The following is a 19,883-nucleotide window of genomic DNA, read 5'->3' as shown; positions in this document are numbered from 1 at the left end:
TTAGTGATTCTGCGATTGTTGAAGTTAAGCAACTTTCGCAAAGGCCGGTCATAGGATGGGTGACCACAAAAAAAAAGTTTTCATCTCGAGCTCATCCGTGCTTCGGAAGGCACGTTAAGCCGTTGGTCCCGGCTGCATTAGCAGTCGTTAATAACCATCAATCCGCACTGGGCCCGCGTGATGGTTTAAGGCCCGATCTCCCTATCCATCCATAGGGAAGGCCCGTGCCCCAGCAGTGGGGACGTCAATGAGCTGGTGATGATGATGATGTAACGGGTTCGAATCCTGGCTCGGGCTCTAAACAACTTCTTCTCTCGTGTGGGTTGTGAGGTGGATTATCAACCTCATCGACCCTGGTGTCAGGGTTACTATTGAGCCGCCAAAGGCCCCTGACATGACTCATGTAACGACTACGTACTTACAACAGTAAGTAGTAACCGGGACCAACAGCTTAACATGCCATCCGAAGCGCGGATCATCTTACTTCGGACAATCAGGTGATCAGCCTGTAATGTCCTAACCAAAGTAGAGATCACATGATTTTTGTGATATGTCCCCACCGGGATTCGAACCGGGACCTCCGGATCGTGAGACCAACGCTCAACCACTGGACCACGGAGGCTCTTAAACGATCTAAACCACTGATTCCGACTTCATGAGGTTGAATTCGGTTCATGTTTGGATCATAGATAAATTAATACCACGTGGTTTCCACGATTTGTTTCCGGTTAACGGCAACTGAATCGCTTCCTATTACATGGGACTTAATATAGCTGGCGAGGAATGGGTCTATTTGTATACTATGCACCTCTGCCTTACCCTTTCGGTATACAAGGCGTAATGCTGTGCTGTGTTACTTCATCAGGAAGTTCATCAGCAAAAGGAAATCTTTCAGCTTCACAACTAGAATAGAATAGGAATGTTTTATTGCGACCATGTGTTCGTACAAATTGTGGTGTTATAAAAATACAGAAGTAAGTATAACAGTATCAACATGGACCTAACAACCTACCTGGAAACTTGGTGATAACGATTGTACTGTATTTTGTTTCATCGACAAAAAGAAAGACATAATTTACGTCCGCAATTATTTTCGGGTTAAGCAGAGCAACATAATTATGATCACGAGACAACCTGCTGCCGATCTTGTCACTAAGAGAGCGTTTAGGATAAACTTATGCAATTTGATACAGAAACACAAAGGAAAAGATATGTAAGTACGTTCGTTAGGTGTCCCATAATACCAGCGCCGCGGCCCGTGCTAAGCACGTGTCACGGCATTATGCTGAGGGAGAACCTTTTTTTATTTTGGGCGCCTCCATTGTGTATTTAATGTCTGTAATTATTTGTCTTTGTTTTTGTTTAATTTCTGTAATTTAAGTTTGTAAATGTAGCGTCCAATATGGAAATAAATATTTTCTTTCTTTCTTAAAGAGATGTACAACTTAAAGCACATAATAACGGGTTCTTACCGCGTTTAAATGGGGATATGAGACTCCCGATATTTCGACACTGTCACAGACATATCTGTCTACCCTCTTTCTTTGCCGCTTGTTTATGTTTTTGATATCGGAATGTTCGGAACCATCTAAACTCGCACGAAACACACTACGACAAACCGCACTCACTGTGTCCTCACGTTTTTTCACCACACATCACTAAATTATGGATCTACCTACTCCACTCCAATCTCATCCCGTGATCATGGCGCTTGCAACAGTGTCGTAATATCGGGAGTCTCATATCCCCATTTAAACGCGGTAAGAACCCGTTATTATGTGCTTTAATTATGATAATAACCGCGTAAACTTAAAACAATGAAGTACAACTTATTGTTAAGCTACAACTGGGGAGCGTTAAGGGCTCTTATCCGGTGTGAAATTTAAGACAACAGGCCAGAAGGTGGCGTCTGAGAGGACAATATTTGAAAGCGTGAATAGGCCATAGTGAGCCGATAGCGGTAAGCGCAGGCCATATAATACTATACCTACTACTATGTATTAAGTAGAACACACAATTTAATCATCATAAACTTTTATAACACTCGTAAGTCATAATCTAAGCTCCGTTCAACATGGGTTTACTGTTGGAATATATTACTCAGGCTAGGTAGTGTTTGTTACCCTGTCATCTAATCTGATCGTTAGGTCATGCTACGGAGACATTACCCGTAATAACAAGACGAGCGTAGAACCAGTTAATTGAGATACACGACTAATCTCACAGAGAGTGAAAGACTTCTGGCGACTACACACCGTTCTCAAGTATTTGGAAAATAACATTAACAGCCACGTTGTTGTCGGTGTAGCATTTTCCATTCCAGTCTATCAAAGGCCAATTCCTTGACTTCCCTATAAGACACGACGTTAACCTTTTCTTTAATCTGTTCCATGTAAGCTCTTCTTGGTCTTCCCCTTCCTCTCTTTCCTTCTAGCTTTCCTTCTATGATGTTTTTAATAAATTCGTCGTGCCTTATTAGTAAATAATAATAAATAAAATAAAAAAAATAAAAATAATGTTTATTTCTCTCACTAGCTTAGAACTTGAGTACAATACCCAATGAATACGGGTACAGATTAATAAAGCAGGCGAGAGACTGGTGTCTGTGATAGGCGTAATCCTGTGTTACAGATCACCAGGCCCCAACCTTCGGACATTACGGAATAGATAATATGATCATACAGCGAGCTAATACTTTAAACGAGAAACAACATTTTATACAAGAAAAATAAAATAGAAAAAAAGAAAAAATAAAATAAAATATAAGCTAATTATGTGGTGAATGTGTCTGAGGTTTTATGTGGGTGTGTGAACATGTAAGTATATGTGTGAGTGTGTAAGTGTGTACGTATGTGTGTACGTGTGTAGCCCTACGATGGTGGTGTCCAATCATCTTGCCTCTTCTGTTCTCAATAATTCTCAGTATTTGTCTCTTAACAAAAAATAACAATCGGTTAATAAATAGTTGTTATTTCACGAGATTCTATCAAATATTGTAAGTATAGTTACTTTCTGTCTCTCAAGTCCCTTAGTTTGAGAGACAGGGTTACCTTCTGCTTTAAAATAGCCACCATCAAAATTATATAAACTGTCAATTTAATTGTGAATAATATGTAAATTCGGTGCTGACTTTGCAAACTGACGTATCTCAATTCTTTTTTCTAAAATAATTTGTGTCTTATTGAGAATAGCAAAAAGTGCAATTTAGATTCGCTAAAAAAATCAGATACGTTACTTAGCAACGTCAGCGACGAATTGTTGTGTGCATATTTTGTCTATTATATATTATGCATAATTTGTCCCACTGCTGGGCACAGGCCTCCCCTCAATCACCCGCCCTAACACCTGCACTATTAAAGACCTTTACGAAGCCACTGACATTGCCGTAAGCGTGGCCAATTATTGGTCAGCAAAAATTTAGTATCGATCGCCATCGACTCGCAAAGAAGTACTTTTTTACTAGCTTCGTAGGTACAAAAGCATTGCGTAGATAGTACCTCGATTATTGCATGTATTCCGTTAACCAGCGCTTATCACTAGCAACTCACTAGGGTCGATTAATTCTTTCAAATATTTTTCCTCTTAGACGACGCCCTGAGCCGAGGTTCGCGCCCAACTGGGCACCCTCAGGGCTGTTGTCTTAAACGTTGTACCGGGTAAGTAGTTAATGTCATCTGCGGCAAATATACAATAAGTCACTTAAAAAAAAGATTATTGCATGTCACCTTATTTACTCATGTGTACAACCCTTCACCTGATTCACCTATTTTCCGAAAAAGTAAGATGAATCCGTGCTTCGGAGAGCACGTTAAGCCGTTGGTCCCGGATATTAGCCGTAAAACACCTCCATCAACCCGCTGAAGAGGCTTGTGCCCTGCTGAGACGTATGCATATAGGCTGTTTATATATCTTTGTACAACCCTTTTAACGTTCATTCGGTTGTAGTATTCGCCCAATGGAGACTAAACCGACATGTCACCAATTTGAATACCTATTCACTTTAAAGTACAAAAGACCACGAGCCATACGCAAACACGTTTACACATTACAGCGCCCGAAACTCATCACTCTGAACGGTTTTGTAAACACGAATTTCGTACTTCAATTACGCGAATATCTGTGATGGTGTCAGTTTCGATGGCCGATTGGGATATTTAGTGTGTCGCACGTATTGTAGGCTTAACCGACTTAAGCGTGGCTTCGGCCTCTCATCAGCTACTAAATGCGGCCTTTGAGTAGGCCAACGGGTGAATAACAAAGCGGTTCTAATTCGGGCCTGTAGGCCAATTAGGCCTTAATAAATGGACTTCGTGAACGCGCAGACTGCGAATTACAGGAGCGATTCTAGTTCAGCTGGTTATAACTGAGTTGTGGAGAATTAAAGTATTTTTGCGGTTTTCTTTTATTTATGTAAGTATTTGTATTTCTATTTCAGTTTGCTGAACAGTTTTAAGGTGATGCAAGTCCCCTACTTCGAACTTAACCTATCTTATTTCTTTTTAAACCAGACCATTATGCGATCCGGCCTCCGTGGTCCAGTGGTTGAGCGTTGGGCTCACGATCCGGAGGTACATATCACAAAAATCACTTTGTGATCCCTAGTTCGGTTAGGACATTACAGGCTGATCACCTGATTGTCTGAAAGTAAGATGATCCGTGCTTCGGAAGCCACGTTAAGCAGTCGGTCCCGGTTACTACTTACCTATGTAAGTAAGTAGTCGTTACATGAGCCATGTCAGGGGCCTTTGGCGGCTCAATAGTAAACCTAACCTTACAACCCACACGATAGAAGAAGTTACCTATCACGTTAGTCTATCAGAAAAGTTCAGGGAGGCGTGGGTACTTAGTTCGTCTTGCGATGGATGTACCTCTGACTACCTCAATCGGGATATACTCGTGAGCCCAAATTACGTTCCTTTTTTTGTTGGTACAAATTCTATACCAGAATCACCGCCATGCGACAGTTCGAGACACTTAATGTGTTGTGGCGTGTTATACTCGATGTACTGCGCAAGTAATGTACGTTAGTAGCTATACGTCTAGCCTGGTCTAATTCCATAGATACTTAAAGTCACGAAAGTGTTCCCAATCAAGAAACAGCCAAATGGTTAATAAGACAACCGCGCAACCACTTCTAACATTCGTTCTAAGATGGATACAATGATCCGTCCAGTTCTACATATTGCAGTAAGATAGTTGTAGTGATATAGTCATATCCCTAGAGATATAACTACAAGACGGCTCCAGTTTAGTGATATTATTAAGTGACTAAACTAACCTGGTTAAATAGTTCTTTTTCTATCGTGTGGGTTGAGAGATGGATTACCAACCTCATCAACCCTGGTGTCAGGGTTACTATTGCCAAAGGCCCCTGGCATGACTCAAGTAACGATTTCTTACTTACATCAGTAAGTAGTAATCGAGACAAACGGTTTAACATGCCTTCCGAAGCACGGATCATCTTACTTTCGGACAATGAGGCGATCAGCCTGCAAAACATTTTTTTGTGATTTTTCCCCACCGGGATTCGAACCCGGGACCTCTGGATCGTGAGCCTAACGCTCAACCACTGGACCACGGAGGCCGTTAAATAGTTATAAATGCAAAAAAGAAACAACATAATTTTGGTTTTTATTTTATTACAAAATCAACTATTTATATTTATATAAATAGTACCTAATTATGAAAACCTTGATACTTTGTAAAGTACTTATTACTAGTCAACAGTTTTGGGACAATAACAATATTTAATTAATGAAAAAGAACGAGAGTCATAACATCTAAAAATATATATTATGTAATTCACGTGTCTTTTACAGAGGCACCTTTTAGTTGACAATGTTCCAATAAAACACAAGACTGATACCACAATACTACTGTTTTATTTGATTCTTGGGATATTTTGTCGAGTGTCAACTGTCACTCGACAAAATGTCACCTAGTGAAAACGATCCTTCAAACAGTGCTTGAGACAGGCCTTGTACTGTACGTGACATAATAATTTCAAAGTCTGAGTGATCTTAACGGTGGAATCGGAGTCAGAAACAAGTGTTACTGACAAGGCTTATAGTGATTTACCCTCTGGGAAACTTCACTAATTCATGTTGAAGAGGTTGGTTGCAGCAATGAATAATTAATGTTTGTACAGAGCCAAGTTATTATTACAATATTATTGTTGAAGGACAAGTACATCTTCTCTGGTCTAGCGCGGCTTGATTAAAACATTTCAGTTCGTGTAAGACAACTTATATTTTGACAGATAGAATGCCATCCTCTGATTGGCTAAAATCTCAATTAATTTACAGGATTCGTTGGCTTAGGATAGGATTTCTTTATGTCAATATAGAAACTAGAGTTACACAATTAGGTCTTGTAGTGTCCAATAAATAAGATCACACTAATTAATTATGGTTTGTAAGTCGAAATTAAAGTGTAAGTTCTAATTAATTATGTTGGTCTTACAGAAAGCTCGATGAGGCGTGGGTACTTAGTTCATCTTGATGGATGTACTTCTGAAAATATAATTGTTTGCTTATGTCTTTAAAGCTTGCGTTCGAAAATCCAAATATAGACTTGAACAAAAACCACGCACCTATTTACCTTACTGAATTAGAACGTAACCGACTTTTTACTTTTGTAGCGACGCCATTTTCCCGTGTATAAAAACGGTTTCCATGTCAACAACCGGTACATTTTTGCGGTTCAATTTGAACACGATCTCTTTTAATGAGACTAATTTTTCTTGAACCTGGGACTCGTTTTCATCATTCAAAGGTGAATTTTTTAGGTCGTATTTTCTTAAATGAAGTAAGTTTCTATATACAAAAGTATCATAAAAAAAAAATGTTTTTTTAGGTACGTATTACTTATTGCACTTCTCTACTAATTCAGCAAAATACAAATATGGTGGAATCATTAAACAAGTTGCTAAGAAGAAATTGCGGTAAATAGATAGGTCACAAAATTTAAACACAATTTATTTTTCTGTTCCATACTTTTGCGACAGAAAATTTCACTTGATATCAACTCAGAATCATGGTCTGAACCATCCCTCAAAGATACGATGTCAAAGACCCTGTTAAGAAGTTGGACAATAAACGTGTTAAAGCGACTTCTCTGATTCACAACACCTCTTTCCATTTTCTTACTACAAGTAAATAGTAGCTGGAACCAACCGGTTGAACATTCGTCTTATTTCTATAAAAAAAAAATCAGTAGAGTAACGTAATAAAGTACGCTCAATACGAGTATGTGAATGAGGAAATACCGAATAGGCTGAAGTTAAGAGGAAAAACTACAAACAGCAAGTTAGTTTAAAAAAGACTTAACAGTAAAACTTATTAGAACTACATTGCCCTAAATGTTGTAGACTTAACGTAATTTGGAGGCGTGGATTATTATGGCCGACGGATAGGCACACGTGAGCAACTGACGTTAATGATCACTCCGGAGGGACCTGCTGCGCCTACCATTACCTCACATGCCCATATAGCTAAATGGAAACCTACATTTAAATCTAATAAAAACGTAAAGTTATAAAATTATCTGGATGCCTCGCCTCTTTTTGTTATTAAGTAGTTTCCCACAAATTGTGATGTAACTGTGCACTGTGTGATTTATTAATACTTTTGCTGCTTTTGTTACATAAAGAGGAAATTAAATCGAAAATGTCTGTCTCGGGTAGGACTTGAACTCGTAGATCTTGTCAAGCCGGGACGAGCGTGTTTACCATTACGCCATAGAGACAATTCAATCTTCTTCTATCGTGTGGGTTGTGAGGTGGTACCAACCTCATCAACCCTGGTGTCAGGGTTACTATTGATTCAATTCAAGGTACTCATCATCTTCTCATTTGATCGTACTTCTATTGTTATGTTATAATGAGAGACTTTCAAGGCTACGTTCCTCAAATACAAAATAGATGGCGCTGTTCAGATTTTCCTTCGTTTAACCTTCTAATTTGGTGCCCGCCGAATACCAGCGTCATAGCTCACGCCGCGACTTATGCTGAGCGAGGTCCTTTTATTCCGGACTCCACCGCAAATGATCGGGCCGTTTTATTATTATTGTGTTTTTCTTTTTGTTTTGGATATATATATATATATATATATATATATTTTCTTGTGTATTTATTGATTTCCGTGTGGTTTCTGTCCTGTGTTAAATGTAATGTACTGTCTGTCTGTGTCTGTGGTGTCCCGAAGTAATAAATGTTTCTTTCTTTCTTTCTAATTTCATAGATAACAGACATAATAAGCATTTTTTATCTTTGTTTTCGGGTATAAATGATGACCCTTTTTATTATTTTACAGCCAGAACCAATTACATCTGCCACCCATTATTATTCTGATCAAAATAAAGAGAAGCAATATAGGTAGCAACATAATTTTATACATAATGTGATCCAAATATCAAGCAACAAATATTTTCATAATGCTTCTACCAATACATAGGAATAATTATGTACCCGAGTAATAAGAAAACAGGTAATTATCATGTTGAAGCGGTATATCGCCATTTATATTTTGTTTTTGCTGAATGTAGCCTGGAATGACCATATTTTGTGTTTATGTCTTTTCTATTGTTTTTACTCTTTGTTTCGCTCTATGGAAATAACGATTTTTTATTGTTCAATATCTCTCTCTCTCTCTCTATTTAAGAGCTGCGCTCTTGTCGGTGGAGTAACCGCCATTCCTCTCTTCTTCCCGCTAAAACCTTCACCTCCCGATACGACACGACCTGCACCTTCTCTTTTATTTGTTTCATAAATGTTATCCTAGGTCTACCCCTTCCTCTCTTCCCTTCAATTTTTCCTTCTATAATGTTTGTTATAAATGAATCGTGTCGTATCAGGTGGCCAATCATATTTCCTCTCCGGTTCTCTATAGTCTTCAATATGGTTCTCTTTTCTTCAACTCTTTCCAGCACTTTTTCATTTGACACCATTTCAGTCCAGCTTATACCCTCCATCCTTCGCCAACACCACATCTCAAACGCTTCCAACCTCTCTCTGTCTCTCTGTGTCATAGTCCACGTTTCACTTCCATAGAGTGCAATGCTCCAAATATATGACTTAATAAACCGTTTCCTTATTTTTAATGATATGTTTTTGGTTTTCAAAATGTATTTTTTCCTGTTAAATGCTTGATTGTTCAATATGAAACTCATAAATAAATGAAGTGTTACAAAAACACATGTCATTGCTTAAAAACTAGATATTAATTAAACTTAAGTCAAATAGCCCGCCTCGGAGCATATCCGGCTCAAATGTACCCATCACGCTGGCCGCGTTGCCGCGTTGGATGGCCAGCGAGATGTGCTGTACCAAGTATGATCCGGAGCGGGGGTCGCGACCACGATCTCGCAGACGTGTTCGCTCTATTATTACAAAAAAACATTAATATCAAGTCTACAATTTATTAGCAAATACTAAATAAACATTACGAACAGAAATAATTATTGATAAATAGGTATTTTTAAACTACAATTATCTTTTTTTTTGCTGTCCTTATCTCTGTATTTTGTGTCCATTGTGCTCAATAAAGTATTTCATCTATCTATCTTTTTCGTAAAAGATAGATTCATCGATTTTTATTTATATAATTCAGTTGTTTAAGTTTAATATAGGTATATAGTATTAGAGAGACACGATGAAGGTGGCTTTAAAAAACCCACCATAAATAAAACATGATTTAAAAAAAAATAGCAAATATTTTAATGAAACATTAAAATTCTAATAAAAAGATAATTAAACCCCCATTATGTTTGTTCGGATCGAACAAAACAATACCCACAGGTTCTATTATTCGACGAGAAAAAAAATAATTGTTTGCGTTTTGTTAAACCGACGATAAAATAAATCTATAGGCTGTTTATCGCCACGTTCCAGTGTTTAGATCAAGCGAAAATTATTATGAAAGTAAACTGTTTGAAATGAATTCTGGATTTAAATATTGAATTTGAATTAATTTAATACGTATTAGTCCCTTCTGCAGGTTCAGCGCGACAACTGAACACGGAATTATATAGACGGTTTCAACCAATATACACACCAAATGCTATCTATATGGATATACGGTACGGCTGTAGGTTAAAGCCCGCGATAAAATTTGAGCCTAGTTTCCGTGGCCTAAAGTCATAGGTAGGTAGAAGTAAAACATTTTTTTTGTTTTAAAATGGCAACACATTACTTTAAAGTGCTAGAGATTTTTATAAAAAAGTCATAAAATAAAAAAATATATATTTCAATGAGTTTCCAAAAATAACCCAACATTTCTTCCATGAGCACTTTTAAAACCTTTAGTACCTACCTGTAAAAACCTTTCACCTTTTCCTCGAGGATTGTAAGAACATTCTCACGACGACGAATCTCAAGTATCAAGTAGGCGATACCGTCTGTAAGCTATATTATTATTACTCACTAGCTTCCCGCCCATGATTCCGTTTGCCAGGACTTCGATAATGGCGCCCGTTCTTTCCCACCCCTTCACATCTCGTCAAAAACGATTAAATCCAAAAATATCTTTAGTATCAATTGGGTAGTTTCCTAGGTCAAAGATAAATTGTAAAATTCTAATTACTAAATAACGACGGATCTATAGTTGACAAAATAGTTACTTATTTTCTATTTAACTTAGTTACGAATTTTAATAAGGAAAAATGTAAGTGCGACATTTTCACGTTTTTTCTACGACGTGCTTTTTCACACAAATTCCACAGTAATTTTGTGTTTTGACGTTTAGTAAAAAGTAACTGATTCGACAAGTTGGAAACTACCCTATTTTTACATAAATAATTATATTTTTGTGATACGTCTCATCCGCGCCTAAAACTACTGCAGCTTCGCATAACCTGTTTAGCTGAGGAAAAGTAGCCTTTAAAAGTGGAAGCTAAGTATCTCCATACCAAATTTCACTTAAATCGGTTCAGCTGTTTAATCGTGGAACGGTAACAGACAGATAAGAGTTACTTTCGTATTCATAATATTAGTATGAAAGTATGGATTTGTCGAAAACATTTTTTTTTTTCATTCTTCTTTTTTGCGGCGGTTGTTTTCGTAGTAATTGGCGGCCGCGGCCTCTGTCGAGAGCCTCCAAAGTCGCTTGACACAGATCCGCTGTAATTTACCGTTGGAAATGTTCGTACTTGCGGTCTGGGCTGAGCAAAACTGGCTGCTAATACGATTGTTTTCGAACTGTTTAAATCACTTCTGGGTCTTTTAAAAGTCACGTTTAAATTATTATATTCAAGATTGTCACAGTTGATATATATTTTCATTTTGTAAACTATTTGAAAATGGAAGTAAGTATATCAAAATCCTTTTGACGAAAATAATCGGTTTGGTCACCAAATTAATTTTAAATTCAATACAAAACATTGGACACTTTAACGAAAATCCATTTTTGTGCATGAAGTTTCTGCCATCTTACAAAAAAAAATAACGGAATAAAGAGGCGTTTTTTACCAACAAATAGCCGAGATCAGCGGCTTAATGTGCGCACTTACTTTTATATGCACACATAACAAATTACGATATTGCTTTATATATATACGAATTGCTTAATTTTGGCCTTATTAGACTCTCTGTTCTTACATTTCCAAAACCCACTTTAAAAAGAGAATCAATCCGCCAAGACAACCAACTCTTCCGCCTCCAACTCTTCAACTCGAGTGTCAAATGAACCGTTTTCTCAGCGAATGTTGGCAGACGGTTGAAGCGTTTCGTCGACTCAAAGATTGGCACGAGTGGCCGACTTGACACCAATATCTAGTTCGTTAGAAGCTTTGTGAACAGTCTCTGTTCCATTATCAAGACGATTCTTCTTTCAAAAGCTTTAGGGGAGTCTTGTTTAAAAGAAAAACTGTTGTAAATTATTTTAATTTAGAAATAATTCTAAGAAAGAAAATAAATGGAATTAAATTAAATATACTATGGGCTAACAAAAAGATCTCTGACGTGTGGGTACTTAGTGCATCTTGTGATAGAACAGCGTACGATACGACTGTATCCCGATTGGGGAGCTTATGTTATGTTATTTTTTTAGATATGAAACATCGAGCGTTTATGTGACTATTTTGTAAGGCTTCATCATCATCGGCCCATTAACGTCCCCACTGCTGGGGCACGGGCCTTCCCTATGGATGGATAGGGAGATCGGGCCTTAAACCATCACGCGGGCCCAGTGCGGATTGATGGTTATTAACAACTGCTAATGCAGCCGGGACCAACGGCTTAACGTGTCTTCCGAAGCACGGAGGAGCTCGAGATGAAAACTTTTTTTTTGTGGTCACCCATCCTATGACCGGCCTTTGCGGAAGTTGCTTAACTTCAAAAATCGCAGACCGAGCGCGTTTACCGCTGCGCCACCGAGCTCCTCACATAATAACTTCCAATAAATTATAAAAATTATAATATCATACTTCATAGGTCTGGTAGAATCAGCCGTTTTTGTATCATGGCATTCGCTACGTAACGTAGCGAAAAATGTGTATTCGTAGCCAGCAGCTACGGGACGTTACGGTTATATACATCATGCTACGTTTTTCCCTATCGTACTGGAATAGCCTCTACGAGTAGTTTTACAGTTTAAAATAATAAGCGCTTTTTCTTGTTTCAGAAACATAAGAATTCCAAATGAGCTACAAATACCTTGAATGTAAGTACGTTTCTTTCTAAATAAATAAATTTACAATATAGATCCTTGGGGGAGGCCTATGCCCAGCAGTGGGCATCGTACGGCTGATGATGATGATAGGTAATAATCGTAAAATTATCTCCATGGCTACGTCTGGTGCGCGAGTCAAGTTTGACTCGCGCATCGAGGGTTCCGTACAAATTTCCACCTGTCATTATCAGAACCTGAATATCAACCACCAACAGCCACTTCGTCAGAGTGCCCATCGAGACAAATCAAACAAATTCAAACTCCAACAGTATAGTTCTTATAGTGTCGGTAAAAAGTGGCTTTGACATACGGACGGACAGACATATAGACATGACGACTCTATAAGAGTTCCGTCTTTTGCCATTTGGCTATGGAACCCTAAAAAGTAGAAAAATGAAAACGTTTAGCAGCTAATTAGATTGTGTATAAAATAAACAACTAGTATCTGGTTATAAGTAAAGGTTACCTTAACTAACATAAGTATATGTAGATATTTACGACTTTATACCTATTTCAAGGGCGCACTCCCCCACACATAATCTACACTTAACAGCGAAGGCACACTTTAGTTTTGTAATTATGGGACCACATTATGGTCCCGTGTGGTCCAATTTATTTAAAGCTCACCTGTCCTTTTGTTTAGTTTGTCTTTTCTATTTTATTATAATGTTTAAGTACTTTTGAAAAAGTACATTTTCTTTTTTGCGAAAGCGGTATATAAAGGGAAAGTTGATGGTAGGGCTGGCAGAGGAAGACCTCGAAGGACTTACATTGACCAAATTGGAGATGTCCTTAGAAAAGGTTTAGTACAATCTAATGTGAACCGGCGTGCGTGTATGAAACGATTGATAAATTAGCCTATTATGACAGGTTTGAGCCCTGCCTACCTCAATAGGGTTCACGAGCGTTAGTCTATGTTTGCAATAAACACACTTGTATTTCCCACCGGGGTAAGCAGAGGCTATGGAGTCCCATTTGCTTCGATCCTGACATACTTCTCTAGCTTCCTCCACATTCATCAATCGCTTCATACACGCACGCCGGTTCAGAGTAGATCGTACTTAAACTTTTCTAAGGACATTTATTTATTTATTTACTTTTAAGAAGATTAACGGTTGAATATTACAGTAAATAAAATCACTAGTATCTATATTCTAATTACAAATCTCCACCTATAGGTTTTAACATAGTTACTCTATAAAGTTTGTGATTATTTAGAAGATATGAATGCATGGGATTAACTGTTTGAGAACTGATATTAGGCAGCTAAATTACTCAATTGTATACCAATATAAACATAAATATTTTTATTTTTTTAAAGAACGTCTAGTACCCTATGCCGAGGTTTTTCTTGCAGCTTCTTTTTCCCGGCTATACAGGTTGTGAGAAGCTACAGTAGTTTTAGGCGGATGAGACGTTCGTTATGTAAAAATTGACGATTCAAAGTGTAACTATGTTACCAACTGAATAAAGATATTTTTGAAATTGAATTTATATTTGAAGTAGGCTAATTTAATGAACATAAAAAGAACGTTAATAAAATAAATTTCAAACATGCGTCCATAACCGAAACAATAACAATCACAAACAGTGCCAGTTTGTCCATACAATTTACTTCTCCAATTTGGTCAATGTAAGACGAGATTATAACTCAAAATACTTTTGTATGTCTCAAAATGTAAAGTTATACGTGTATGAATATAGAACACGTTTTTAGAGCCATATATTCGTGTAACGTCCCTCGACATCATTAAATCGAGGCAAACTTTGTTAACACATGTAGGTAGAGGAAAGTTCTAGAATATTTTTGACGTAAACGTTGGTAATCCTGTGCAACGGAACTTTAAAGACTTTTGGGATAGAGGTTACGAATTTTTTTTAAATATGAAATATTTATTCAAAAGGACTGTTAAAACTTCAGTGACGGAATTTTATTTTAACACAAAAAAAAATATTTTCTCATGAATCCATTCATATCTTAATTGACTTAAAATCTAATCTAGTCTATTAGATCCCGATGCTGGGCAAAGGCCTCCCCTTCCTCGTTCCATTAAAAAAATAAATACGAAAAAATATATATTAACAAAACTTAAAATAAAAAATATTTTTTAAAAATATCTTAATACATTTTACCGAAAACCTTTCTTTAATGGCTATCCATATAATTCAAGAAAAATACCTAAACACATTACAATAAGGTCGGGTAAAAATAGGTCCGGTTTTGTGCTCCGAATAACCAGCCTTGTCCAGTAACGTCCGGTAGTAAAACCCTTATTACAGCTTAATTTATCGCGCCCGGACCCTTTTCAAAACTTAACCGAATAAAAAATTGCCTAATTATTTCTCGCTTATTAAGTCCTTTTATTGTAACCGTATGAATTTCCATATGTAACTGCGAAATTAGCAGCTTAAAGTCTTTTCAGATAACGTATAGCGTAAGGCGGATTTTGACCTGCGAATTAATTATTATTACTGACCTATACTATCGCACTTCTTTACATATTATATTGTTTTAAAGTATTAATTAAGTTTTTTTTACATATTATTTATTCCCCATTCCACTTATCATCTTTCCCCTTTTCCCCACTCTATCTTGGACTATTACGTTCCTAGCTGCCACAGCCGCATGTAACGCGTACACCATCTAGTACAAAATAAAACCAAACTACTCTACCTATTTGTAGAGTGCTGTAAACCTGTCAGCGTGCTCCGGCGCACACGATTTATCGATGTCACCGCACAGACGTTGATGCTCATTTGTCTCTGTCACTCTGCGGAGAATTTGCAGTGCAAATGTTGCAATTCTTTAAAAGGTGTAAAGTACTTACCTGGGGAACGAACGAACAAAGGGTCTAAAAAGGCCACAATGAAGCATTTCATCTAAAAAGCAAAATTGCAAAAAGGTATTAGCGTAAGCGAGCAATGTCAACAAATGCCAAATAGCAATATTGTTTTTTTTATGTATTACTTCAATGAGGCCCTTTTAACCCCCAGGTTGGAACGGTAGTCGACTTTATTGGACCAGTTGTTGTCTTGTAAATTTGTGTGCAATAAAGTTCTTTATTATTATTTGTATGTCGTTTCCATATCTCGGGCGTATGGAGGCCCGGACTTTTGGAAGGCGTGCGTGGGGCCGAAGCCAACACGTAGAGGCCCCTTAAGACAATTTAATCTAAATGTTGTGTGACACCAACCGGCGATTGTCCCTGTATGCACTATGGTAGTGCACCCAAAGACAATCGTCGGTTCGTGTAGGACTATTGCAGATTATGGGAACAAAGGGAACTTAAGCGACTCTATCAACAAGCAAATTGAGTGGTATTTCAACTTTGTGCCAGGATAATCAATTTTGAAAAAAGGATCCAGGCAGGTGACTAATATAATACAAGACAAACCGTAAATACAATTCTTAAAATTATAACTAGAAACATTGGTACTAATTTCTGTAGACACCATCTAATTTTATTTTAAGTTATATCTGTAATTTTCTTATCCGCCGAAAAAGAAAGGGTCAATTTTAAGCAGAAATCTAAAACAACCGTCTAAAAATGTTACATCGGCCAATAACCCGATCGAGTTAAGTAGACAGCACGTCAAACGGATTGCATACCAGCGAGATGCCTATTTTATTCGCTCGGGTTATTCATTCGTTTTAAAATTGACTTGTTGAAAATCATTCGTCCATTTCCTTTTCGGCGGATAAGAGAATGACGGGTATAACTTAAAATAAAATTAGGAAGTGTCTGCAGGAATCGGGGCCATTATGTCAATAACAATTCTTAATATAATGAAAAAAGTTTCAATACACTTTATAAAACTGGCTTGGAATTTTGTCTCATAATCGTAACTTAATACGGAATTACTTATACAAGATTAAGTAAATAAACTATAAACAAAACTTTATTCACACTATAACAACATAAAGTCAGTAAGTAGTTCTAAATTAGTTCAACTTCGCTCACAAACAGCTAAAGTTGGTTGTGTTGTTTAGTGCTCTGCACTCGCCGTGATTACGACAATATGAAAGTGTCTTTAGCTACATGACCTAAGCTAAGTTACGTATGAACGTAATAAAAATAGAAACTGGCTGACTAACAGCCCGGCTAACAACACTTGCCCAAACCACTGGAATTAGAAAGATGTAGTGTCAAACTTTGTACCGAATAAGAGCTCTGAGCTCCATATGTCCGGCCAAGTAATAAATGTATCTTAGGTAAATGTGCGAAAACCCACGTCCGTAAATACTCAGATATTCAACCCTGAATGAAAAAGATAGGTATATTATAATTCTAAAAAAAAACGAATAATTATAACATAAACAGCCTATATACGTCCCATTGCTGGGCACAGGCCTCCACTCAATCAACCGGAGGGGGTATGGAGCATAATCCACTGCGGGTTGGTGGAGGTGTTTACGACTAATAACCGGGACCAACGGTTAACGTGCCCTCAGAAGCACATAATCATCTTGATTTTTCAAGTAATCACGTGATTCAAACCTGAAAAGTTCTTACCAAACAAAGGACAGTCTCACAAAGTGATTTCGACGATGTCTCCCCATTGAGAATCGAACCCGGACCTCCAGATCGTGAGCTTAACGCTCGTACCACTAAACCACAGAGGCTGTTAATAATCATAACGAAAACAAAAATATTACCTACTGTAAGTAAACATTTTTCCATTCCTTCGTGAACAAAAAACAAGAAGTACTTAATAAGTTCTGAATTCAAATTCTGAAACACGATAAACCTAATATAGTGAACATGAAAATTTGCATACGTTTGTATTTGGAATAGCGATGATTGTCGAGAGACATTACGTAAATAGAAACAGTGCAATGACTTTTGAATACTTGGATCAAATATGCTAATTGTAGGCGGAGTAAAGTGATATTATACTAGTTATCAAATCAAACAAAATAACCTTACGTCAGCAACTATACGAAAAATAATCATTTTGTAAATTACTTACGATATTATTCTCCTAAACACTTACATCTATAGAGAATTCCGCTGAGTGTCAGTTCGTTTCGAGCGCGGTTTATTAGCATAGAAAGCAGAAAAGTTGCCAGCGAGGCGTTTCCCTTTCTTCAGACGATCTTGTTATGCGGATACAAGTCAATGGCGCTTTTGGGAGTACCTTTCTTGAAGGAGATTTTCTTTGCCATCAATAGGTATTTGCGGAGTCTTGTTGAAGGATTGATTGAAAAACTGCCTGGAAAGGCGAGTTCTTAGGGTTTATTTGTGTTACAACTAGTATAGAACTACAAAGCGTATTATATTGAAACTACCCCGACACTTCAGTGCATCGGGCATGTTAGCTGACGCGCGAGTGTCTGACTTCTACTCCATTCTAAGATCTAGAACTGCCTCCTTCTGGGACCAGCTCTGTAACAGCCAGAACGGTATCCTGATGACTGTCAGTGTAGATATATTCATCTGACTATATTATAATATGGTTATTGCAGATTTATCTTATGTGTTAATACTTTAAAAAATAAGCAGTTTCGTACTCACACTATCTGGTCCGGAAAAAAAGGGCTAATGCGATACACGTGCGATGCGATTACAATTGATAATTAATCCGTTTATTAAAAAATTCAGGCTTAAGCTATTAAGTTAAGAAAATCCTCATTTAATATTAATTTATGCTGGTTATAATTTACGTCTAGGTGTATTTAGATTTTTATGATCTACCAAAAATTATCATTTTTCTTTTTGTGCCTATGCAAAAAGTTAAGTCTAAAGATAAAACATTTTACGAGTACAAATTAAATTAAATGTTATCTCATTTGGATGAATTTGTATCGCGAAGTCAGGTCCGTCGTTAGGCATTTGAACTTCGGCAAACATGATTTTGTTATAAGTTCCAGTGTTCACAAGATTTCATCAACGAACACACGCCAGAAATGAACAAACTACATGATTACCCTTCTGTACGGAGCTAGCAGACATTGCGTCACAACTTGGCCCTCAAGAAGAGGGGATCTAAAAACTACACATTGAAGTAATTCGTCTCATAAACTGCCTATATACGTCCCACTGCTGGGCACAGGCCTCCCCTTAATCAACCGGAGGGGGTATGGAGCATACTCCACCACGCTGCTCCACTGCGGGTTGGTGGAGGTGTTTTTTACGGCTAATAGCCGGGACCAACGGCTTAACGTGACCTCCGAAGCACGGAATCATCTTACTTTTTCGGACAATCAGGTGATTCAAGCCTGAAAAGTCCTTACCAAACAAAGGACAGTCTCACAAAGTGATTTCGACAATGTCCCCATCGGGAATCGAATCCGGACCTCCAGATCGTGAGCCTAACGCTCTAACCACTAGACCACGGAGGCTGTTAATTCGTCTAAAAAAGCAATATTGCCATTTGACGTGTGTTGGTATTGCGCACTTAGTTTTATAGGTGCAATTAACAAATTGCTTTTTAGATGGATTGCTTCAATTTGGCCTTTTTAGATCCCCAGTGAAATTGATTTTAGAAAGTCACATAATTGAGTAGTTTCCCAGGTCAAAGACGAATCATAAAATTCTGATTACTAAATACAGACCTAAAGGTGACAAAAACGTTTTCTTTTTTGCGCGAATGTCCAATCGCTTTTTAGATGAATTACTTCAATTTGGCCTTTTTAGATCTGCAGTTCTGAAATTGCTTCTAGAAAGACACATAATTGGGTGGTTTCTTCGGTCAAAGATAAATTATGAAATTCTGGTTACTAAATAAAAACAGGCCTAAAGGTGAAAACATCGTTTTCTTTTTCTATTTAACCTGCTTTAAAAAAACATTAATTATAATTTTGTATCATGTGTAATTAGACCTACTTTAAATGAATTTTAATAAAGAAAAATGTAATAATAAGCGCGACATTTTGTCACGTTTTTCTATAACCTCAGAGGTTGCCTTTTCATACAAATTCCATAGAAATTTCGTGTTTTGACGTTTAGTGAAAAGTAGCTGATTCGACTAGTTCGAAACTACTTATTGGCTGGCGTGAAAGACGTGCATGTGTAATCAATAAACAATCAGCATAAAAGCCCACATTCACGTCTTATACGAGTAAGAGTGTTTGTAAGTAGCGCCCTACTAAAACTGACTCTGCTTTAAGCTCCTCTAAAATGTTACGACTCTGAAAATTTTAAGAAACCGTTTTTCCTTGACTTATTTGTTTTCCTTATAAGAGCTGACTCACTTTTCCTTAATCTTTAAATGAGT

General features: G+C 37.3%; 1 protein-coding gene across 2 annotated transcripts in view; it reads left to right on the top strand.

Annotated features, from left to right (window-relative positions):
• Window positions 1-19,883, top strand: part of LOC126371529 (calsenilin) — a 318,344-nt gene that overhangs the window by 112,947 nt on the left and 185,514 nt on the right. For both annotated transcript variants that reach the window (XM_050016855.1, XM_050016854.1), the window contains one exon: window positions 12,618-12,656. In XM_050016855.1, coding sequence (XP_049872812.1) covers window positions 12,635-12,656 — 22 coding nt within the window. In that variant the 5' untranslated portion in view covers window positions 12,618-12,634. The remainder of the gene's footprint in view (window positions 1-12,617; window positions 12,657-19,883) is intronic.

This window comes from Pectinophora gossypiella, chromosome 12, assembly GCF_024362695.1.
Source record: "Pectinophora gossypiella chromosome 12, ilPecGoss1.1, whole genome shotgun sequence".
Lineage (NCBI taxonomy): Eukaryota > Metazoa > Arthropoda > Insecta > Lepidoptera > Gelechiidae > Pectinophora > Pectinophora gossypiella.
Note: the sequence above shows the minus strand (reverse complement) of the source record. Positions and strands in the feature narration are given on the sequence as shown.